Source organism: Cavia porcellus, unplaced genomic scaffold (assembly GCF_034190915.1).
Source record: "Cavia porcellus strain 051 isolate PalLab524CR breed Dunkin Hartley unplaced genomic scaffold, mCavPor4.1 scaffold_4, whole genome shotgun sequence".
NCBI lineage: Eukaryota > Metazoa > Chordata > Mammalia > Rodentia > Caviidae > Cavia > Cavia porcellus.
In genome coordinates this window covers 60701216-60725966 of record NW_026947487.1, presented here as the reverse complement: position 1 = coordinate 60725966, position 24751 = coordinate 60701216, and the positions used below count along the sequence as shown (strand labels likewise).

At 38.3% G+C, this 24751-nt stretch overlaps 1 protein-coding gene across 9 annotated transcripts in view; it reads left to right on the top strand.

Annotated features, from left to right (window-relative positions):
• Positions 1–6872: 6872 nt before the first annotated feature.
• The window catches only part of Cyld (CYLD lysine 63 deubiquitinase), a 58478-nt gene continuing 40599 nt past the window's right edge, over positions 6873–24751 (top strand). For 2 of the 9 annotated variants that reach the window (XM_063247133.1, XM_063247132.1), the window contains exons 1-3: positions 7031–14153; positions 15370–15672; positions 17870–17975. In XM_063247133.1, the coding sequence (XP_063103203.1) occupies positions 13647–14153; positions 15370–15672; positions 17870–17975 (916 nt within the window). In that variant the 5' untranslated portion in view covers positions 7031–13646. Of the gene's footprint in view, positions 7002–7029; positions 14154–15369; positions 15673–17869; positions 17976–24751 lie in introns of those variants that run through there. The other 7 variants (XM_023560632.2, XM_005007119.4, XM_005007120.4 and 4 more) reach the window with 7 other exon arrangements.

Below are 24751 nucleotides of genomic sequence, written 5' to 3'. Positions count from 1 at the left end.
CAGTCACAAGGGTCTTTATAATTGAGAGACTTTTGACACAGGAGAGGAAGCACTGTGATCACTGAAGCAGGAGGCCATGCTGCTGGCTTTGGAGTGGGGGGAGGGGCCAGGAGTAGGAGCTCAGCTCTCAAGCTGGAAAAGGCAGGGAAACAGTGTCTCCCCTAGAGCTTTTGAGGGAGCATTGTCCTGCTGGCTTTAGGTGCAATCCACTTTGGACAATTATTTGTAGCAGTTTTTTATAGCAACCATAGGAAACTAATGTTTTGTGTGTGCAGCCAGCTAAGTGGAGTGGTTAATGGGTGATTAGCAGACGTAGGCAGGACTAGTTCTTCAGGTCTCAGAAGGCCATGTCAAGAAAGTAGTTTTGATCTTGGAAGACCGGCAAGCCGCTGGTTTTCAGCAGGAGTATGTGGCCCCGTTTACATTTCCTGAAGATCTACTTGCTTCTGGGTAGAGCTGGGACTAGAGTGCAGGTGGGGATGGGGAAGAGCAAGTGGGTAGGCTGCCCAGGTGCTGTGGCAGGTGAGGACAGTGGGCCAGACTCAGGTTCTGGTTGGAGGTGGAGGGAGGAGGACAGATTCCAGAGACATACTAGAGGTGGATTCCCAAGGACTTGCAGATGGGTTGGATGAGAGGAAAGGTAAGAATCAAGGATGACTTCTGGATTTCTGGCTTGAATATCTGGAGTCTGGGGCCAAAGGGTAGGAAACAAGTTTGGAAGGGAGAAGGTCTTTTTTGGATTGTTAAGTTTTAGATGTCTAAGTGGAGATGTCAAGTTATGGTGGTGTTACTGTTGGTGATGGGGGTGCGGGTGGGTTCCTAGGTTCTTGTGTGTGATGAGTAAAGAATTTGACATGGCATGCAATGGTAAGGAAAAAGCTGTGAAGTGTTAACAAGGGCACAGTGCACTCAGAGTGAGCAGGTCTTGCTAGCAGAAAGGCAAAATGGAATGAGAACTTGAGGGCACTGGTTTAAGAATTTAAAATGTTGGGCTGGTTCCAGGGCTCTTCCTATTGAGTCTTCCAGAGCACGACTGACAATGTGATTAACAATGTGATTGACAGGGTGCTGAGTCATATTAACTGTATCTATCACACATGTTCTTTCCCATAATTCACTCTGCTATAATTGGATATATGAGAGTTAGAGTCCATATGCATGACTTTCAATGAGCTCCAAGTGAAGAGAGGTATGTAGATATTGTATGCATGGGTTTTTGTTTTAGGGTTTTAGAATATTCTAGGGCAATCTTAGAGGTCTTTGTTTTCCTTATATCTGCCTCTGGGTAGTAAGCTTAAGGACAAAGTTTGAGGTGAGAGTTGGCCCTGGGACACTGCCCAGTTTAGTGGAGAGGAATGGCCCTGTAGTTCCAATTGTACTATTTGTATTAGTGTGAGCCTGGACCTCACATAGATCACTGCTAGAGATAATTCCATAGGCATTCTCAGCATCAAAATGGACATGGGGGCCTTGGGACTGGATGATGTAACTCAGGGAGGATTATGGAGAAAGAAGAGGTGACAGGGACTCCGACGTCTTGGTATGTAATTACAGCACAATTCAGAGTGGGAGTTTCATGACTTTCTGAAGTCCAGCAGGCACCAGCAATCTGAGCCTATAGGAACCAGGGAACCAGGCATCTTAATCTTTTTTGAGTTTTTTTGAGAGGGAAGTCCTGAAAGGTATGTGCTCCTGGGCAGTGGCTTATTCAGGAGCAGGTTGCAGATTTGTGGTAAAGAGTACAAAATTTTTATATGCAGAATAGCAAAGTGTTAGAGCAGAAGAATTTTGAAAATGACCTTAGACTTTAATTATATTCACCACTATCCCAGAAGAAAAAATCCCGAGCATCAATCCAAATGTTTTCCACCTCTCCCATCTTCTCTATAGTCCTGAAACAAGACACTGAAATGAATATACCCTATAGAAATGTGAGCAGTGGAGTCATCTCTCAAGAGACCAGAGCCTCATTCCACTATTGTACCAATACATTTCCAAGCCCTGCTCTCCCCTCAAGTGGCTGGCCCAGCCCAGGGAATGAAGCATACAGCAATCCTTGATACATCCTGGGAACCCCTGTGCATGAGGGAATCCATAGCCTCAGATCCTTGGGAGCAGAGACAGATGAGCAGCAAGGTTCTGTAGCACTTTGAGATCCCGCTGAGCCACTTCTCCCTGAAGAGTAACAGTTGGAGACAGTGACTATGCAGATGTGAAACCCCAGCTCCTCAGCTTGTGCTTTTCCAAGATAGCTCACGCCTTTTTTTCCTTAAAGTTAGTGCCAACCTAGAACCCCTTCATGAACAGTCTACACCAGTCTAATCCTCATCACTCACCCTTCTCACCTGCTCTGCTCCCACCTTTGGGAAATAGTGTGTTCCTTGCCTGGAGTATAGCAATGTCTCTTGATTGATCTCCCTGCCCCTAGACCTTTGGAATGAGCCTATTGAAACACAAGTCGAATAAGCCACTGCTTTGATAACCTTCTAGGGCTTCCTGTTTGGTTCAAAGTAAATGCGTAGGTCTTGTGCTGCCTTGGACTACCTTGTATCATCTCTGCTCTCACTTTTGCAAACACTTGAATTCTCCATGCTTTTGTCACACCAGCTGCATTATACTCCTTGAAAGTCCCAAGCACTTTGCTGCTCCTGGACCTTTTTATTAGCTTTCTATCTTTTATTGTCCTTCATCTAGCTAGTGGCATAGCTTGCTTCTTCCTTTTCTTTAGGTCTTTGATTAAATGTCAAATGGTGCTTGAATCCTTCCTGAACAATTTATCCATCCCCAGCCACTATTTTCTCCCCTTATCTGCTTAATAGTGTCTTCTTGGTGTGCATGACCTGATCTATGTTTCTTTCTTCTTTTTGCTTTAGTTTGGATCTGGAGTGCCTCTTAAGCCCCAAGTATTTAATCTTGGTTGCCAGCCAGGGGTGCTATTAGGAGATGGGTGGAAACATTAGATGGTGGAAAGAAGTTAGGTCATTAGGGATATGGCTCCAAGGTTATATAGGGCCCGCCCCTTCTTCCTGGGTGTCATGAGAGAAACACCTTCCTCTGCCATGTGCTCGCACCATGACATACTGTGCCACCATGATATATTCTTAGCTCACTGAGGCCAGAGCAACAAGCCCAAGTGACATGGACTACAACTTCTGAAACCACAAGCCAAAAGAAACCCCTCCTTCTGATAAATTGATTTTCTCAGGTATTTTGTGTGACAGAAAGCTTACTCATTTGCCCTAGGAAACTGGCTCAGTCACTGCAGAGCTGTCAGGGTAAAAGCTTGGCACATAATAGGTGCTCAGTAAATACTTGTTAACTACTGAGTAAATACTTGTTAACACTTTTCCTAAATGGAGCAGAAAACTGAAGCTGAGACAGATCATAAGAATGACTTCCTTTAACACTTAGTGTCTTTCTTAAAGGAACAAAGTTTTGCTGGATATAGGACTGTGCCTAGTGCATCAGCTGCCCAAAATAAACTTCCAAATGTAGCATAAAGGTCTCTATGAGTATTAAGGCCTTTTTCTCTGTGTGTTTTAAAAGTCTCTCACACACACAAATAGTAGCTGAAAACAGCATATAGTTCAAACAGCGGAGCATGGGTATATAGTTCCACAGGATTAGTTTAAAGATGATTAAAGTAATCCTTTTTTTAATCTCATCAAAAAGAGCTTTCAGATGACCAGAGTAAAAGTTGAGATAGAATGTTAGATAGAAATAGATACCTGACATAGAATGTTCAGTTGCACTGAGGGTTTCCCTCCCTGAGAGATCAGCACATCTCTCAGCTGGGGGACTATTGATTCCTCATCTATTGACCGGGACATCTTGAGGGATTAGTAAGGAGAAAGCATTGGTACCCTATCCTTGCCTGCAGGGATGCCTGGCCCAGGTAGTCCCTTGGCATAGAGCTGTTCTTAGTGCCCCACTTTATAGGAATAATAGGAAACCAAGGGAGGCTGGGTAAAAACTAGGGAGTTGCCATTCACTGGGGAGGGAGGCAGAAGGATCACAATGGGCAAGGGGGACATCAGGCCTCACTTTGAGCTGTCTCCAGTAGAAATGTCATACAGGCAGTAAAGTGTGAAATAAACAGGATTTTGTGAGGCTGGACGGAGAAAGTAGCCTAAGGTAGCTAGTAGGAAGGAAGATGGGGTGGGACCTAATCCAGAACCAAGACCACTGATACTGAGGTTTCCTGGAGTTTTGACTCTGTTACAGTCACGAGGCTCCTAGGAATTTGGCTCCATTCCATTCCATTCCATCTCTTTCTGTTCCTTTTATGGTTGGGATCCTGTGCAATAAAGAGGCAAGACAGTGCGAGTCACATTCACTATTTTGCTAAAAATCCTTCAAAAAGTTCCACTACTCTTCGGGTGAAGGCCAAGCATGCCCTGGCTCCCATTATCCTCTGGCATCACATTATTGGTGGCCTTCCTTTCTCAGATCCTTCAACATGTCCCACATTTTCCTGTTCCCATTGTCTGAAGTGCTCTCCCTCATCCCCAACTGCCAACGTCCTTCCTGTCTCTTCTTAAAGATGGCTTCCTCACCAAACCTTCTCTGGACACCCACTCCCCCTCCCACTTAGGCAAGCTCAGAGTTGTTCTTTTGAGCTCACCTTGCCTGTAATTAGGCAAGCAATTATGTAATTAGTTGTTTAAAATCGACCTGTTGCTAGAGGCATGGGTGTCATCTCCTTTGTCCACTGCTTGATTTCTTGGTACCTGCTCAGTAACTCAACCACCAGTTGCCAGACTGAGCCCACGGCTAAGCTGGGTATGACAGGCTGAGAGAATGTGGAGAGGACATCAACGGGGGTTGGAGGCATCTGGAAAAACGTGGAAAAGGCAGGGCTTTGGCTGGGCTCTACATGAAGGGAAGATTTGGAAGGCAGAGAGAATGAGTGCTTCAGGTGGAGAATTCATTTAAAGAGGTGAGAATTTATTTAAAGAGCCCTAGTTTGGAATCAGGAGAATCCAGGTCTCAGCCCTTCCCCTGGACCTTTAATCTCCCTTCTGTACTTTGAGAGGCTGGGTGACGAAGCACTGGGAATAATAAATAGTACTTTGACACTACCCTCCTGCCTCACACCTGGCTGGCCTCTCTTGGCTTGTGAATCTTGATATACAGCTTCAAAACTGTCACCAACATGGTTCTAGGCGGCCATTAATAATTCATACAAGATGGTAATTGAGACAGGCCTGTTTGTCTGACTTGGCTTCGATACCTATCTTTTGGAGAAAGGCACTGATTCATTGAACATGTGATGGGGTAGAGGGGATGAGCAGGGTGTCTGCAAACACAGCAGAGACAGAAGCACCTGAGGCCATCATCAGAGAAGACCAGAAAGGTGCTGTAGTTAGGGTAGGAAACTCAAATAACTTCAGGGACCAAGAGGAAAAAGTGGCTCAAGGGCATAAAATAGGAAATGGTGAGGTGCGTGGCAAATGGAGAAATGAGGGTGCTTACTTTGTTTAAAGTATTCAAAAACCTTTCCTTCTCCTCTACTTCTTCTTCCTCATTCTTAATATATATGCTGAGCAAAAGCAGTCTTTAGGCTGATGTTTTCTCCCAGACAGACAGAGTGATCTCAGAGTCTTAGCTCATTAGTGAATCTATTTCCAGAGGGGAATGGCTTTCCCTAAGGGACACTACAAATCAGGTCTGGTGATTCTCATCATATTGTTTCCTTCTGGAGGATGTTCAGGAAGCCTGAGAAACAGGTTCAGGATGGTTTAAGGAAAGACAAGAGCCAACTGAAGCTAAAGTTTTCAAAAGATGTCCATTTAATTTTGTGATTATGGCAAGGGACAAGGGTGGCCTGTTTAGGGCTACTCTCAGTAATCACTCATGTAACTACTTTTATGTACTCATTGGTTTAAATTCCCTGGATCTCCAGAAGCATGACACTTTCTGTTGGCGAAATTTCTGTCATTAAACACACACACACCCCTCCTCCTTCCTCAGTATTAATCACCGTCCCCCATAATTAGTACTTAAAATGTCAAAGGAAAACGAATTAATTAACAAGAGTATCCAGTGCAGGAAGGCATGCTTCAAAGCTCTGGGGCTGATTATAAAAAGCATTTCTTAAATATTTTGAGAGCCTTAGGGAATCAGAATTCTCCTATTCTAATTGAAAGCTCCTGAACTACACTTCATGTCCTGGCTGGTGGCCAGAGATGCAGGGCTGAGTGAGGTAGCGTGCAGAAACACGTTCTTCACCATTCTTAGAAAACCTCCTTTTCAGACTGGGGTAGGTGGTAACAGAGGTTCAAAAACAGCAGAGTTCCCAGGCCACTTCTGAGGGGAAGAGTTTAAATCTCTACTGAGTCGTAGGAACTTGAATGCAGCATTGCACAACCATCCTGTAAGATAGGTGGTACTATTACAAGATCTCCACTTTACAGATGCGAAAATTGAGGCGCAGCGTCCCCTATAATTTCTCCATCGCAAGCGGCAACTAATTGAGAGAGCAAAGGTTCTATTTTAGTTGTGATTCTTAAGCTTTACTCTTTCTTGAAATTCTGGAAAACTATTCCCAGCTCTCTTCTGGATTTCTTCCCACCCCAATTTTGACAGCTAAAGCAGGAGCCAGGGGTGCGCATGGGAGGCGGAGCTAGGAGAGTGCAGCGCCCCGCCCCAGCTCCCATGTCAGCCAATGGTGACGCTTCTGCTTAGGCTTTGGTCCAATCATCCAGGGTTCCCTGCTCCCGTTTGGTTCTTCCCGGACCTCTGCTTTTTCTCTTAGGCTCCACCGAGCTTGACGGAGTGGAAAGTCCCTTCTGCCGGCGCCGCGCCGGCAGCTATTGGAGGAAGGTCACAGAGAGACCCAATCAGAGTGCGCGCAGGAACGCAGCTCGAGCTGCGATTGGTTATCGTGGCAGTTGCCGCCTCCGACTCCGTTCCTCCCTCTCCTTAGCGGCTTGGAGGCGGGGCAGGTGGGGGCGGGCCCAGGTAGCAGGTTAGGCTGCGCGGCGCCCCGCGCGTCGGAGGTAAATACTAGGGCGGTGGGTATGGGGTGCCGGGCTGGCCGGGGACACAGGAGGGAAGGCAGTGTCTGTGGGGGGCAGCGACGCCCCACTGTCTGTGGTGGGTGAGTGAGCCGGGGCTGAGCGGCGGGCGGCTAGACCCTTTGGGCACCTCTCAGGGCCCCAGGGCGCCTCGAGCCGTCGGAGTGACCGGCGGGCCTGGGCGCCGGCCCGTTAGTTGCCCCGAACCACCCGAGCCAGCCGGGGTCGCGGGGTCCTGCGCCCGTGACGTCAGCTCGGCTTCCCCACCCCCGAGCTTTCCCGCGAGGGCTTCAGAGTCTGTGGGAGCGTGGTCGCAGCTCCCGGGACCCCGGGAGGAGAGAGGGCTTGGTGGGAGCAACGCAGGACTCAGTGTCCATCCTTGCCGCCAGCCATTTACCGGTGGGGAAACTGAGGCACGGACTGCTGGCTGACTCCTGACGGCCCTCGTTGGCACCGAGAGCCCCAGGTTGTAGTGTTTCGTGTTTGTTCTGTGCGGCTTGTGGATCGGTTAGAGTTTTGGGGGGATGTTTGTGACACTCATCCAGGAAGAGCAAGTCAGGGTTCTAGGTGCCTTAATGGCCTGTTCTGCTTTTTCTTTCAGTTTCCCCCTTCCCAGGGTGAGGCAGGTTTGTGCACAACTCAGAGTTCTTCAGTGTCCTGCTCAGACAAGGTTTCTTCTTTCTTTTCTGTTTTTCGTTTTTATTATGAATTAGCGATTCGAGGGGAAGTCGAAATCTTGGAGGGAGATGGTGTTCTTGAATTTGATGCTCAGTCCGGCCAGCTACAGGGTTATTCGTGTACTTGGCAGCTTTTCTATTCTACTGCTTGGCATTTACATGTTTTAGGATGATTGTCTTCATCCAGTCACCAAACCTGTGGCCTTGCAATCTCCAAATCCTCATCATCCCTTCCCCTCCCCAGTTTTCCCTGGAAAGTTGTATCCTTCACTAAGCTAAGGAGCGTTCATACCTTGCTTTTGAATTGGTGCTAATTAGGAATTGGAATAAGATTGCTCATTTTGCCATCATAGGCTTACAGAGAAAAACCCAGGCCTCAAGAGGGTGTTGATTCAAATGTTGGTTTTCAGTACACCCCCTCATGCCCCAAGTAGGTTGAATGGCCCTAAGAATTTAGCCTGCCATTTCCCACTGGGTAGTGGGTGGATTTGAAGTAGAACAGTATTAAGAGAAAATGATTTGCTGGAAATTCTTACTGAAGTTCATGTTCTCTGAATGTTGATAATACCCAGAACATTCTCAGCTGTTCTGCTGCAAAATTTTAATGTATTCTTGTGAAGAAAGCTTGTTTTGGGTGGTAACTTTTTTGAGGTGCTTGTAAGGCCAGGCCACCTGTTATATAAAACAACGACATTGAGCAGCAATGATTTCTGTGGTCTAGCATGCCAAAGCTGTGGTTCTGTTTGATTTAAGGAAGTCTTTAATAAAGAACAGAATAGAAGAGTAATAACTCTATTCATCAAGTTATTTTAGTTTGTTCCTGATTTTCACACAGCAATCTTAAATTTGTCAGGGGTTTTTACATTGTTCATGCAGAATTTATTAGAGTCATGCATGGGGTGAGTTCTAGGAAGCTAGTTTCAAATGAATCTCAAAACAACTTGATTTCATAATTGTGAAATTTTCTTTAACAGTGATGTAGTGTGAACATTGACCATTTATCCAGTGACTAGTGATATTTTAGGCAAAAATCATTAAATACTTCAGCTACTGAATCTTTCTTTTTTAATCTGGAGGAAGCTTTTGGCAGTTAGAATGGTGAAATGACATTCTGATTTTCATTAACGTTGAGTTAACTAAGTTGCTGGTCTGGGCCTTGGAAGTACAAAGGAGTGGGAATTGGGGAATTCACAGTTTGAGAGTGAATTGGCTAGGTTTAACTCTAGTGAGGGAGCAGTGTTCCTTATTTTTCTGACATGAGCATGCAGCTTCAAGAGGACTTTTTAAAAATAAAACCTTATAAATCTCACTTGTTTTTGGGAACGTGTACTTGTGGTGAGGAATATTAAATCTGAGCCAGTCTGTTTTCTGGTTCTGGAATCTTTATATTTCTGTTGAATCTTATAAGAATATAACAACTTGTTCTTTTACTGAGAGATGTTCTTTCTTAAAATGGTAAGCATTGTAGCTATCTAGAAGCATTTTGAAAAAGGCTTACTTGTCTTCTTTCTTGGGTATTCCTGTTAACCTTTCTACCTCTTTACGATTTATAATGTGGAGCATTACTTTAGTAGTAATTTTTGTTTGGATTTAGGTAGCTTCCTGTGGTTTTTAGAACAAGCAGGATATCACAGGCGATGCCAAGAATTCTTGAATTACATCTGTCTGTGAGGTTTGTATGAATGGTATCCCCTGATAACTTGAGACCAAAATGATATTGTATCTTCTAGACAAGTTACCTATTGTCCATTTTATGTATCTAATGATCATTTGTACTAAGTGTAACTTTGTAATTCTAGTCTTTAATGTTTGTTATGTAAGGCTTATTTTTTGATCATCTTTCCATTTCATTCATAGGAAATTGATCAGTTTGTGCTCTTCAACTAATCTTGTTTTCATCGTTTTATTGTAATACAGTTAAATCCTCTTTTAATCTGAATCCAGACCATCAATAAGCTCAGATAACAGATATGATTTCGGATCTATGTGACACTAATTGTTCCTGCATCTTCAGTGTCCTCAAAAGAAAGCTCTTCTATTCAGCATGCTTTTTAAGCTTAAATATTTCAACTCTCTGGGATCTTCATTCAGTACTTAACAGTAATTATGAAGATATTGATGATCACTCACTTATCCAGCCTGAAATAAGATAGTACTTAGATGAGTCATTTGTGATATACTCACCCTCAGAGTGACTCCACCTGCAAAGTAATAAGAGACTACAAAGTAATAAGAGAATACAAGTGAGGTTTTCTCCTGTCGCACTGATCCCCTCCCCAACACACTATCCTGATTTTGAATTTGACTGTGCTTCTTGTTTCTTGGGCTGTCCAACTGTTCTTGTGATCTTTGCTTAAAGGGAGAGGCTGGATGAAATGGGATGATTTGTTGAAAGCAGTAATCTGATCTTAAAGCTTCTGTGTTTTTCAGTGTCTACACTGTACTGACTGCATCAAAATACTAAATCTATAAGCCAGCCTTCCTGATAGATCAGAACTTATTTACAGTGGGATTTACATCTTTTTGCTTTATATTCAGCCAGTTTCACTGCTTGGTCTTCTTTATTTTAACTGTTGTGGGTTGTCCTCTGAAAGAATATTGTTACCAGGTGTGATGGTACAGGCTTGTAATCCCAGCATTTGGGAGGCTGAGGCATGAGGGTTGCCATGAGTTCAAAGCCAGCCTGGGCTACATAGTTAGCTCATAGCCAGCCTGCACTACAAAGTGAGATCACCACCCCTCTAACACACAAACTCAATAATGTTGACATTGTATTATATTCAGTGGGAAGAATATATGTTAGCATATTTCTGTTGTAATACTGATATTTGAGAATATTAATCATTAAATTTATCTTCATATGTACCTCTAGACCAGGGCCATAAAGTTCCCCATTCAACTTTCTCCATGAGTTGCAAAAAAAGATAATTAATTTTTAATATGATAGTTTCAAACCTGTTCTTAATGTGTTCTCTCTAAAAAAGGAATGGCCACATGCTTTTTATTTTTGGACAATGCTTTTTAAATATTTTATAACTTTTGCTTTGGCTGTTCTAGTTGTCTAATGTGACCCATCCTATTGATTCTAAGCTCATTCTTGCTTGTTCTAGTGGAAGGTAGCCAAAAGTAGACCTTGTGTAGTTCATGGTTGAAAAATAGTACTTGAAAACTACTAATTATTGCCATCCACCTTTTTATAAGCCAGCTGATTATATCAGTTTTCACTGTGGCTTGCTGCCTTTAAGTAAGCTGCAAAAAGCAATTTTGCAATCAAATTCATTTAAAATATGGTGTCCCAAAGCATTACATATAACAATTTAGTTTTATCTTGATGATATTTTATTGCACTTATGGTTTATACTTTTAAATTGTGATATGAATTGTTATGCTAGAGAACCAGCAGAGTAGCATTTATTGGCATATAAATAATTACTAAGATTCAGAGAAGTTTCTGGTTTTAATTTGAAGGTAATCATGTTTAGAAATTTACAAAAAGAATTTCTTTTGAAAATAAAATTGCTTTATCCCTTAGAAAAAGTTTTGACCGAAAAAATATTGTACATTTTAAAAAGAACCAAAACTGTTGTTGGTCATTGTTTTGGATGTTGCTTTTTGACTACTTACACCTTCTGGAAGCAAACAAAATAATACCTCTGCATCATGTCCTTTGTACTTTAACCCTAAAGACTCTTCCAGAATTTATATATTCCTCTATGGCTATTATTGCCTTGTTTTTTTGTAAAGAAACATATCTTATCCAGCTTCTCAGACCCGTCCAAAGCAATAAGTAGGAAAGCAACCAGGCTCTAAACAGAGTCGAATGCATGCCACAGGAAACCACAGAAAACGGCTGCTTACAAAAGAGAACTGTAGATGTATAGAAAGCAGGCGCAGCAGCACAGAAAGCATTACCTAAAGCCCTTTAACAGAGTAACCAAGAGCCTTCCATATTTAGAGTCACATGTAATAATTTATATTCCTAGTGATGATTCAGTGACCAAGAAAAAATAATATCCTTGTTGAAAATTGTTGGCATTTTAAAAGCATCTTAGTAGGCATAGAGCCAAATTAAGGGCTTCACTGGTTGCTTAAGCAACTTTTTAAGGGGTTTTGTTATTGGTGCCAAGAGTAAGGTGCCACAGGTGTCTTATATAAGCGGCAGATATAAATCGATTCCACGCTGGCTGAAGTAGACAGTGCCCTCAAGTGGAATTAAAGCAAGCACATTATAAATATAAAAAAGAAGACAAAAGAGACTGACTTCATTTACCTGCCTTTGCTTGTGTCCTCATAAGTTGTGACACAAGTACTTCAGCATTGTTGGTCTGAAGGGCGCCAGACTCTTACCCTGCCTTAGGTAACCTCAGTGCCTCATTATGGATTGCACAGGTCAGACCTGTGAAACCTTTACCATAGTGGAACACTTCATTACCAAGTGATGCTTTCTAAAAGAAATGTTACCCTGTGTATAGATTTGCCAGATTTTTCGATCACTAAGTTATATGACTAAACTTACAGTTTGGCTCTTTAGTTTTTGAGGTGTTTATTCTTTAAGAATGACTTGAATAAATATGATAGCGATATCAGTTGTTGCTTTTAGCTAGGTTAATGGAAATGGATACCTCCATCTCAAAGATGAAGTAAGTACTGTATTTAGAAACTTAATAGCCACATTCTTGTAACAGAGAATACGTGTGAGCTATTATTTTCAGCAAACTAATTTGTTAAAATAATGAAGTCATCAATTTGAATTAATGAAATTGTCCAACCATCTATTAAAACAGGCTTGAGAAAGTCTACCTCGTGAAAAATTACTATTTTTGTAAAAATTTCAAATGAAAATCTGAAGTTGAAAAATCTTTTATGTATTCCTTCATTGGATATAATTAAAATAGTGCTATAAAAGCACTTTATACTTGATATAAACACCTACAATTCTGTATAACTTTACTGAAATTGTATCTTTGTTACATGGTCTGAGTTTTGATGCTGCACAAATCTTTATTAGTATCTGATATTTATGATTGAGAAAAATTAAATTATAACTATGATGAATACGATTAGTATTTGCCTGTCTAAAAACAAAGTGCATAAGACCAAGGAAATGAAATTAAGTTAGAAATAAAATATTCCATTACAAAAATAGATAATTAGTTGTGGTTACAGTTTAAAATTGTGACATAACTTTTTATTGATAAAAGATGTCCAACTTTTAATGTAAATTTTAATTTAAACCATGTTCAGAAATAATCTTTTTATTTATAAGATTTACGTGTGTTTTGTTGAAATGCAGCAGCTTACCTGTTTAACTTTGGCAGGATCCATTAAAATTGCTACTTTTGCTGGACGTAGTGGGGCATGCCTATAATCCCAGCACTCAGGAGGCTGAGGCATGAGAATTACCATGATTTCAAGGCTAGCTGGGTTACATGCCGAGTTCAAGGCCAACATAGACTATACAGTGAGACCCTGTCTCCAAAGAAATATGCTACTTTTTAAATATAAAATTTCAGAATATGTATATGAGGCAACCTTTTAATTTTTGCTAGAACCTGGTTTTATAAATTTTGAAACCTTGGAAACAATAATTCTTATATTGTCTTTGAAGATACTTTGCAATTGGATCTCCTTAATTAAATATTACAATTGAAATAGATACAAGTTATATATGTCTTTTTATCCCTTTTAGGTATTTTTGGAAATAGTTCATGTGTGTGTATTGGTCAACTGAAAAATTTAAAAGCCTTTAAACTTTATTTTAGGTTATGTAGAATGAAGTCTAAAGTTTATTTTTGCTTGTTTACCAGGCATTTTGATTTGCTGTCTTTACAGCATGGACACCAAATTGCTAAAAACATACTTTGGGACTGTCAGTGAATTTATCTTTTGCAATATTACGACAAACTTACTAGTGGTCCCTTTTCTGAGCTAATGTTCTAAAGTTACTATCATGATGAGTTCAGGCTTATGGAGCCAAGAAAAAGTTACTTCACCCTATTGGGAAGAGCGGATTTTTTATTTGCTTCTTCAAGAATGCAGTGTTACAGACAAACAGACACAAAAGCTCCTTAAAGTACCAAAAGGGAGTATAGGACAGTATATTCAAGACCGCTCTGTGGGGCATTCGAGGATTCCTTCTGCCAAAGGCAAGAAAAATCAGATTGGATTAAAAATCCTAGAGCAATCTCATGCAGTTCTGTTTGTTGACGAAAAAGATGTTGTAGAAATAAATGAAAAATTCACAGAATTACTGTTGGCAATAACCAACTGTGAGGAGAGGCTCAGCTTGTTTAAAAACAGAAGCAGACTAACTAAAGGCCTCCAGGTAGATGTGGGCTGCCCTGTGAAAGTGCAGCTGCGATCGGGGGAAGAGAAATTTCCAGGAGTTGTGCGCTTCAGAGGACCCTTATTAGCAGAGAGGACGGTGTCGGGGATATTCTTTGGAGTAGAGTTGCTGGTAAGTTTGAGAACTGTTTAGTGGACCATGTGCATGTATGTGTATTTGTGTCTGTGTATTTGTATGTACCTTCATATTTTTCCTCTTTAAACACTAAATAAAATTTCCCAAAGTCTTCAGTAATTTTTAATATTCATGGTCTTTAGGATTTACTATTTATTTGCGTATATAGGGCTGGGGTGCCAACCCAGGGGCTTGTGCATTCTACGCATTCCACTTCTGAGCTGTACCTCCAGTCCCAGAATTTACTTTTTAATGTTGAGATGATGTAAGTGTTATGCTTGGAAATTGTTAAAAACTGCCTATTATTGTGAGAACATAAAAATAGATCATGTAGTTATTCCAAACTTTCTTATCTAAGAGATATTAACATTGCTTTTATTAAAAAGTGAGCAATACTTCAGAAATTGTGATCTTGTGACATTATCTGAGTAGGTTTCTCACTTCTTTAATATGTGCTATTAAGTGACGACAATTTAGAAATAAGATTTTTAAAAAGTAAGTGGCAGCAATTTGAACTTGCTTATAGTTGTCTCTGATAATACATGTGAAATCAACTTGAAAGTTGTTCTACTGAAAAGAAACCCAAGAACTCTGTGAATGTTTCCACATTTACTATAATTTTCAAGAACTTAAATGTAAAGTATATTTTGACATTTTTGTGACTAGAATTTCATGCCTTATTTCCTTGATTTAATTTTATAAGCAGTAAAAAAATTGGAGACTTGGTTGCTAGTTATGCTATTTAGTAGCTGGACTTAACCAACCTGTTTGTCTTCTCTAAATCTGTGTCCCCTTGCTAAAATGGTGATGATAGTATACAATTTGTAGTGTTATTTTGATTTTGATATACGATTAGCACAGTGGCGGGGATGTAGTTAGTTCAGTAACTGAACTAACATTGCTGTTAAAGTACATCTTCCTTTTTATTACAAAAGTAATATTCGAATCCTGATGGAAAATCCAACCAAACTGTATAATTACAATTCTATCTAATTATAATTCGAAATTAGCAGCTAATTTTATTTCAGTGTCAGATTTACCTTTTTCTGTGTTTTAAAGATCATAGAGATTCAGCAATAACTACTAGTCATTACATTTCTTATATTTGTTGTTTAGCATTTTTCCAAAGTAATTTCACTGAAATCTCTAGAATAGGTCATTTATCCTGTGGATAATTATTCTGTATCTTTTAAAAAAATCTCTTAAAAACTAGGAAGAAGGTCGTGGACAAGGTTTCACTGATGGGGTATATCAAGGGAAACAGCTTTTTCAATGTGATGAAGATTGTGGAGTATTTGTTGCACTGGACAAGCTAGAAGTCATAGAAGATGACGACAATGGACTGGAAAGTGATTATGCAGGTCCAGTGGACTCAATGCAGGTTGAACTCCCCCCTTTGGAAATAAACTCCAGAGTTTCTTTGAAAGTTGGAGAAACTATAGAATCTGGAACAGTTATATTCTGTGATGTTTTGCCAGGAAAAGAGAGCTTAGGATATTTTGTTGGTGTGGACATGGTAAGAAAATTTTAGATTATATTTGCATTGTGAATATATGTATTAGTTTTATGGGCAATTTAGGTACACACTGAACACACTGAATATGTAAAATGGACTAATTTGGAGTATTTTAAAGAACATATTCTAGTTTATCTTTGGTAAAGGAACACCGAAATGGGATAGGAATCTAGGTGCAGAATTACATTTGCTCTTATTATAACTGACTAATGGCTAAAACAAAGAAAACAAAACAATAACTTTTTACCCAAAAATCCCTACCAAACCCAAGTATATGTCGTATATTTCTTTATTTTGAAAATATTTTTTGTAATATATATTTTTCTTTTTGTAATACTTCACAAAATTCTATTGACTGAACTGATTTTAATGAATAATGTAAAAAATCATTTATAGGCTGGGGATTTAGCTCAGTGCCCTAAGTGCCTGCCTGATAAGCATGAGGTGGTGAGTTTAGTCCCTGGCTTAAAAAAAAAAAATCATTTATAGAACATACTTCAATAGAGGAAAGGTATACTGCTTTTGAAGAGTATGCTCATGAAATATCATTTATTATGACTTTTTTTCTTATTTTGGTAAAATATATGCATAACAAAACATTTACCATTTTAACTTCTTAAATGTACAGCTCAGTGGAATTAAGTATATACTCATTACACCATCACCAATATCCATACCTAGAATGTTTTCATCCTTCTAAACTGAAACTCTGTACTTATTAAATAAATTCTACCTACTGCCCCCACACGCTGTTAACCGCTCTCCTAGAATTTGCCTGTGCTGTGTAGCTCATAGAAGTGGAATCATGAAGTATTTATCCTTTTGTTTATGACAATCATTTTTAATGTTACTTTATAATTGTACTTAATAATGAATACATTCCAGCATGACATGTTGAATTATACCCATGACATCAAAAGAACAAGATGAAAAAGGCTGAGAACATTTTTATTGTAGATTGAAAATATGGCAAAAATTTGTTGGATATAAAGAAGGAGATTCATACAGAATCATTAAATACTAGGATGAATTAGAAAAGGATGTGAGTAATAGACTTTTGTACTCATGATGGCAGTGATTTTAGTAATCATTTTTGCCTATTCAGGAATAATTGAATAGACTGGTAGGGTGAGAGTGTTCTGACATTTGTTTTTGTTATTTTGTGCTTGGAAGTTTATTTGATACTCATTAGTTGTACTAAACCAACATTTACTGAGCTTTTACTATGGGAAGTTAAAGCCAAAATAAAGAACTCCTTTTAAAACTTAAGTGTTTTAGAGGAAAAATTATGGGCTGAGTAGAAGGAATGTTGGAGAAGGAGGTCCACTGGTTATTTGGACGACTCTTCCCTTTCCTCAGGTCTTTTGGGTTGGCCCCAAGTTTGGCTAAAGCCCATGAGGGCTGACATCCGTGGACGGCAGCCTTGAGACCATCTTGTTTGTCCAGGCTGTGCTGCTCCTGCCTTTGTGTGGTCTCCTGGCTCTTCCCTCTGTCTTGATCCATCTTTAGCAAGCACTGGTTGTAAACAGATGCAATTTCCTTCATACATTTTGATTTCCAGGGACTTTTCAGGATTCTGCACACATTGGTACTCAAGGCAGTTATCTTCCTGAACCACCTATTAATCTAGCTCCGTGAACAGCACTGTGCTAGCCAGTACTACATTGGAATATCAGTGACTGAAACAGAAAAATCTATTTTGGAAGAAATCTTTGCATACTCATAAAATGACAAAACAATAATTAAAAATAGGCTTTAAAGAAAGGCATGTAATAATTTGAATTGTTTAATTGTTCAGTGAATATAAAGGTATGATCATCTTTTTGAGCAGGTTTCTGAGTAACATGGTGTATTAATAATAAATCCCCCTATGAAAATAATGTCTTCTTAAGCCTCTGATGAGTCTATTCCATAGACTAATATTTATTGTCCAATGAAGTATGAAAGACATTTCTGATTCCTTGTTTATCTATGGGCTTACTATAACTTGGTTGTTCTTAGTTCTTCTTTCCCCCAAAATAAATTAAAAAAGCCTAATTACTATGGCAATTATGTCTAATATCTTCTTTTTCTTAGGCAAAATAGTTAAAATTCATCATAAAATATTTTAGAGGAACCTTTTATGGAAAATATGTATTTTCATATTTACATTTTATTGAGTAGATTTTCAAAGTTTATCTTATTATATAATTTCTAGGATAACCCTATTGGCAACTGGGATGGAAAATTTGATGGAGTTCAACTTTGTAGTTTTGCAAGTGTTGAAAGTACAATTCTCTTGCACATCAATGATATTATCCCAGGTATGTTTCTTTATGTTTTATGTATTTGTGAGGCAGAGCGTCTAAATGTATTTTATCACAAAAATATAAATATGTGCTTCAAGATGTGTATCTTGAATTTGACTTTTATGTTAAGGAATTAATTCTTTCGTAGCCCAAATGAAAACAGTAAAGATTTTTATTTCCAGAAATGTTGTGAGGGGTGACATTTATATATTATCTTTCACTTTTTCATCTCTTAGCTATTCTGATAATTAGAAATTTCAGAAACTACAGTAAATTGATACCTATTGGAATAAAAGCTTGAGTTTAAACTAGAAGCCTTTAAATAGCAAATGGTCATCTTGTTTAGTTGACTGTGGAGAGGATTCTTTTTGAAAATTCTTTCTAGTTGTAGTCAGATTGTTCAATTTTCCATTAAAAAATCCTAAACATATTTTATTTTGCTCATATACAAAGCATCTAATGGCTACTATTAAGACATGACAGGTTCCAGAGATAAAAGTATCAGCAGTGCCATCCCCTGCTGTTGGTGGAAGTCCCAGTGATAGGCTGATACAGCAAACTCACAAAGGCAGAGAGGCTAATGCTTATTACACATTCTGCACTTAGGAATAAAATGTCCAAAACATGCAGGTAGACTGTACCAAAAATACACCAGGTATTGAATTAGATGACCTGTGCTTTTTTACATTCTTGATAATCTTATAAAGTAGGTCCAAATAATCCCCAATTTGCTGATTTAAAAAAACAAACAGCCAACAACTAGGGGGTCCAGTAGGAATAACAGTGCTTAGGTCAGAGTAAATGGTAGAGTTGGAACTCAAATCCAGACCTGTCAAGCTGTGCTGTTCAGCAACTTCCCCTACCCCCAACCTATGTATATTCTTGCTGTGTGAAACCCTGCAAAGAAAACCATATTTCTTGGTCTCACATCCTGTTTCCATGGAGATGTATTTTGTCTCTGTAAAAGCTGAGTTTTACTGTAGGAAGGATCAAAACAGAACAGGCCAGTTAAAATTGTTTATTTTTCCTTCTAGCATTTTTCAATTGTTCATTTTGACACAACACTTTCCAGTTTTCTACAGGTCATTTCAGGCCCTCTGTTGTTTGGTAAAAATGAAAGCAGTAATACTGGATGAACTTTCAGGTTACCAGCCACGCCAAATGCCCTTCCTGTTTCTCTGTTGGTGAGGCAAGTCATAAATGTTTGTTTTACAGAGCGAGGATATGCTTTTGACATGGCTTTTAGCTCTGCAGGAAGAGTACGTTAATTTAGTAGAAGGTATGAAATTCAAATGATAGCTTTATTTTAGTTTGGCTTTGGAAAAATCTGATGTACTCTGCTTTCCTTGATTTCAAAATCAGTTTTTAATCTTACAAATTGAACTCGGCAATTTCTTTGTTTCCCTTTGGAAACAAGGGGCTTATATTCAGGGAAAAACGTGTATGCTTCATATTTTATTTAAAAGTGCTACTTTGTTTACTTTTTATGTCTATTTATGTAGGTAACATAACTTACGGTATTACGAATTGAGGTTGTGCTCAGTATTAAAATGAATATTATTATTTAAAAAAGCAGTACTATAACCTGTGCATGATGATACATGTCTGTAATCCCAGCACTCTGGAGACTGAGATAGGACAGTTGTTTCAAGTTTGAGGCCAGACAGGGTTACATAGTGAGTTCAATGCCAACCTGGACTAATAGTAACACTTTGTCTCAAAATATCCCACCCTCCAAAAAAAAAAAAAAAGCAACAGTCTGAAAGGTTGTCCATTCAGATATTGTTAAACCCTCACTGAAGCTTCTTTTAGATGTTGGGGATGTAGTACAAAGCAAAACGGAGGACTAAGGTGATCAGATGAGGTGAGTGAGAGTGAGTGGGTTTTAGGTATAATTTAAAAAACTGCAGGGAATGGTGTTGCACGCCTATAATCCCAGCACTTGGGAGGCAGAGCTAGGGAAATTGCTGTGAGTTTGAGCCCAACCTGAACTATGTGGTCAGTTCAAGGTCATGCTGAACTACATAGTGAGACTCTGTCTCAGAAAACAACAAAAACAAAAAGCACCAAAACCCCCAATTGAACAATTACTTGTACATAGTTGGGTGTAGGAGTTGAGAAATCCAGGATGACTCCAAGGTTCAGCTCAGCAGCTGGAGGGCTGTAGGGGCTATTCACTGATGTGGAGGGAGCAGAAGAGCGAGGGTGTACGTGAGGGTTGGGAGCGCGGTGCGGAGAGTCAGGATTTTGGTTTTGAGTGTTTTAAGGCTGAGATGCCTATTATACAATTTCATTTGAATGTTTACTATTATAAGCATGCTTTTTAAATCCTTGAGATGTGTAATGGTATAGAAACTTTTTATGTTGAAATGTAGAATATATTTACAAGAGGGTATAACAAACATGTATGAAGAGTAATAATGAAAACTCATGTATCTTATCATCAAGGTTAAGAAATAGAACATTACAGAACCAACTCTGAGTTTGCTCAGATTTCCCGTTACATAAAATGATAAAATTCTCTTATCTAAGCCACTTCCGGTTGGAATTTGTGAAACATTCTAATTGTCATAAGGATGAAAAGAGGAAATATTTTTTGAGAAAGTGATGTATTTTTTGAGAAAGTGAGAAAGTCACCACTACAGCATGAAGTGGTGACTAAGACAAAGCCTAGAGGACCTCTAAGGGCGCTGCTGCTTGGCGAGTGGTTCTTGGATCTGCAGCATCAGAGTGACCCAGGAATTTGTTGGGGAAGCAAAATCCAGGGCCTTTCCCAGAGGAACCAAAGCGGGTTCTCTGTGGGTGAGACTGGGAATTGTGTTAGACCTCAGTTTCCTTTCTGTCAACAATGTGGGAATCATGAGAAACTGAGTGTGAAAATAGTTTGAGAGAGGCAAAAGGGCGAAGGGAAGTAAGAAGAATTAAAATGTGTGAATGCATGGACCAGCTCTCCACGAGAAAGAGCTATTATGTGCAGCAAACACAGTAATAAACATAGAAAGAAAGAAATAGAATGTTATAAGTATGTTAGGAACTGTAGACGTGTCTTTCCTTCATGATTGCAGTAACCCTCCAGAGGTAAGTACTATTTTGATATTTTTTTAATTAAGAATTTCCTTTATACATAGTTTTACCATGTCTCTGTGCCTAAATAATATATTGTTTAGTTTAGCTTGTTTTTGAACTTAATATAAATAGAAACATATTTGTATCATTTACTTAAAATGTATTTTGCGATTCTTTTCTGTGGATACGAGGATTGATAGTTCATTCAGTATCACTGCTTCATAGTAGACTTCATTTTGTGAATATTTCACAGTTTAGTGGCCCTTTCTCATGTTTGTGTTTTGGGTTACTTTCATATCTTCTTCAGTATTGGTACTGGTTAAAAATTTGCCAGTCTAATGACTGAGAAATAGTATCTCAAGATGGTTTGAACTTGTTCCCTGGTTACAAGTAGGGTTGAACTACTTTTCATATGTTTATGGAACATTTGTGTCATACCTATTTGTATATTCTGCTTATTTTTGTGCTGCTTATTGTTTTGTGATTTTTCTATTTTTAAAACTTTTGTAAGATGTTTTATTAGAAAATTTCAAATATAGAAAAGTTGAAGGAATTTTATAATTTGCATTTTATGCTCTCACAGTTGACACTTAAGTGTGTATCTGTTCATTTTTATCCATGTATTAATCTTTTTTATACATTTTAAAACAAATTACAGACATCAGAACACTTCCTCCTAAATAGTTCAACATGTATATAATTAACTAGAAATAAGTACTTAAGGGTTTTTTTTGGGGAGATAGAAATCGTATATCTAATGTGCATTGTATTATTTGAGTTTTGACTAGTGGGTATATCCTAGGATTAGAAATCCCAATCGAGTTGTTAAAGCAGTCTTAATGGGAAATACATTCAAATGACTGAAATTTTCAAAAGTATGTCTTATTTCCATTTTTTTATCTCTTCCATCCCAACTGCTCCCTCATTCATCCTCTGTGACTGTTTTTATTAGTTTCTTATGTGTAACTTTCCATTTTCTTTATAATACACATTCTTATTTCTGTCGTTACTTTAATATAAAAAGGACACAGGTACACCATTCTGCTTCTTGCTTTATTCTCATAATAAATGTCTCAGAGCTCTTTGTATATTTGAATAGAGAGATGGTTCTTGTTTTTTTGGGGAGCACAATTTGATACAGGAGGAACTCAGCCTGTGTTAGTTCAGGCTGGCTTCAGATTGACTGTATAGCTCAGGCTGGATTGATTTCATGGTGAGCCTCCTGCCTCAGTTTACCAAGTGCAGAGATTATAGGCATGTGCCATCATGCCCAGCGTCTTGTTCTTTACAGAGTACACTTTTCCATTGTATGGAAAACAATACTATGATTTATTGAATCAACTTTCTTTCAATGAATATTTGTGTTGTTTCATACTTTATACTATTCTACAGTGTTGCTACAATGACCTTATACATATGTATGCATGTAACTTCCTAGAAATGGGCTTGTTTATGATAAAAGGGTGCACGGATCTTTAGTGTTATAGATATTGTTGATTGCTTTCAGTCATGTTTATAGCAATTATTTATACCAGCAGAATACAAGGATAACTTTTCATACAGGTTTACTATGAGAGTATATTATTAATTTTTTTCCCAATCTGACAGGTGAAAAATATATTCCAGTATAGTTTTAAGTTGCATAGTTGAACATCTTTTCATATAATTAAGGGCAGTTTGTAATTCTCTTGGTGTTAACTATTCATCTCTGCTGTCAATATTTAAATTGGGTACTGGTGTTTTTTTAATCATTAGTTGCTTCTTTTTTAAAAAAATTATTTATTTATTTTGATTTCTTTATATATTAGTGGGGTGAACTTTTGAGACATGAGGTGTAAATGTTCTATTTCTCCATCCTATTTGCCATTTAAAATTATTTATCTAGAAACCTCATTTTTTTATTATGTAATAAGGTTTACTATGTTAACCATTTTTTAAGTGTACAATTCAGTAGTTTAAAGTGCATTTACTATGTTGAGCAACAATCAGTGCTATCTATTGCCAGATCTTTTTAATCTTCTCAGACAGGAACTTTGTACCTATGAAGAAATAATTCCCATTCCTTCCTCTAGCCTCTGGTAACTTCTAGAATTTATTTTCTGTCTTCATGAATTTACCTATTGTAGGTATCTCATATAAGTGGAGTCATACAGTATTTATCCTCTATATCTGGTATATTTGATCTAGTACAGGTCTTTTGACTTTGCTTTTGGTGGTGTTTGCCATGCAGGATTTTTAATTTTTACACAATTAAATTTATCCATTGTGTTTTAGATTCTGGATTTTGAGTCACTCTAAGATTATAAGGAATTTCCTTGTGTTTTCCTCTAGTGATCTTGTGGTTTTATTTTTTACATATACATCTGTGAACCATTTTTATTTTAGGTAATATATAATATAAAATATGGATTGAATTTCTTTTCCTGTCTCCTGAATAAGCACTTAGCTATCCTAACATCATCTGTTAGAAAGTCCATCTTTTTTCCCACTGGTTTCAGGTGTTACTTTTGTTGTGCTGTTTTTCCATGTATACTTTGGTGTATCTTGGAGTTTCTATTCTGTCTCCCCAGGCCTCAGTAACTAACACATTGTGCTTAGTGCATCTTTATGTTTTAATACTAGCAGCACTAGTCCCAACTAATTGCCATTCTGAATTTTCCTGTTCTTTTTTTTTTTTTTTTTAATCATGCTTGGTATCATATCTAGGGCTTTGCAAATAGACTTGCAAAGAGGAATGTGCTCTACCACTGTGCTACATCTCAGTCCTCTTAAATTGTGTTCTAAAACTTTGAAAGATTTGCTTTTCCCCTGTAAGTCTGTTATCCGTCTTTGATTTTGTGTTCGATATACAGTACGGGTACAGATGCACAGTTTGACTGCCATGCTTGCTGTAAGTCAGTTTCCTACTTATTCATAGATAGGAATCTGTCTCCTTTCCTACATTAAGAACTTTTGCCCTTTTTTATCAGCCTTAGAGGCTGTGGCAACTGTTAAGAATACATATTTCTTACTGTTATTTTCTTTTTCCTTTAATTAATATCTTCACTGTTCTTGGCCCTTGGCTGTTCACTGTAAATTTAGCTATTAGTTTTTCAAACATGAGAATTCTTTGAAGATTTTGATTGGAATTGCAGTTAATCTGTAGTACAAATTGAAGTGAACTGATACTTTGATTATATTAAAACATCTTACCTGTGAACATTGCATATATATTCATATATTTAATCTCATTTTACTAAATTTTATAATTTTTTCCACGAAGAGCTTGTGTGTGTGTGTGTTTTTTTGAGGCCGAGTCTTGCTGTGTAGAGCAGGCTGGCCTTGAACTTGCTTATGTAGCCCAGGCTGGCCTCCCTTTCATGGCAGCTCTCCTGCCTCAGCCTTCCAAGTGCTGTATACCCTTTAATATGTTATGAAATAAAGTGTAATTCTCAGTAGAATTTTACTGATATGTAAAAATACAATTGATTCTTCTAAAAGGTGGCTTTATTGAGAATTATTTCACATCCATTTTTGGTTATTTAAAGTATCCATTTCCAAGTATTTTAGCATATTAGGAGATATGAGAAGTCATATGTTCAATTTTAGAATATTTTTACCACCTTTAAAGAAACTATTTTTGCTTTTACTGCCTTCTTGCCTTGTCTTAAATAGCCATCATGGTAACTTCTTGTTTCCCTCTAGGTAAGCTAGAGGTTTGCTCTTTATATTCTAGAAAGTTTATG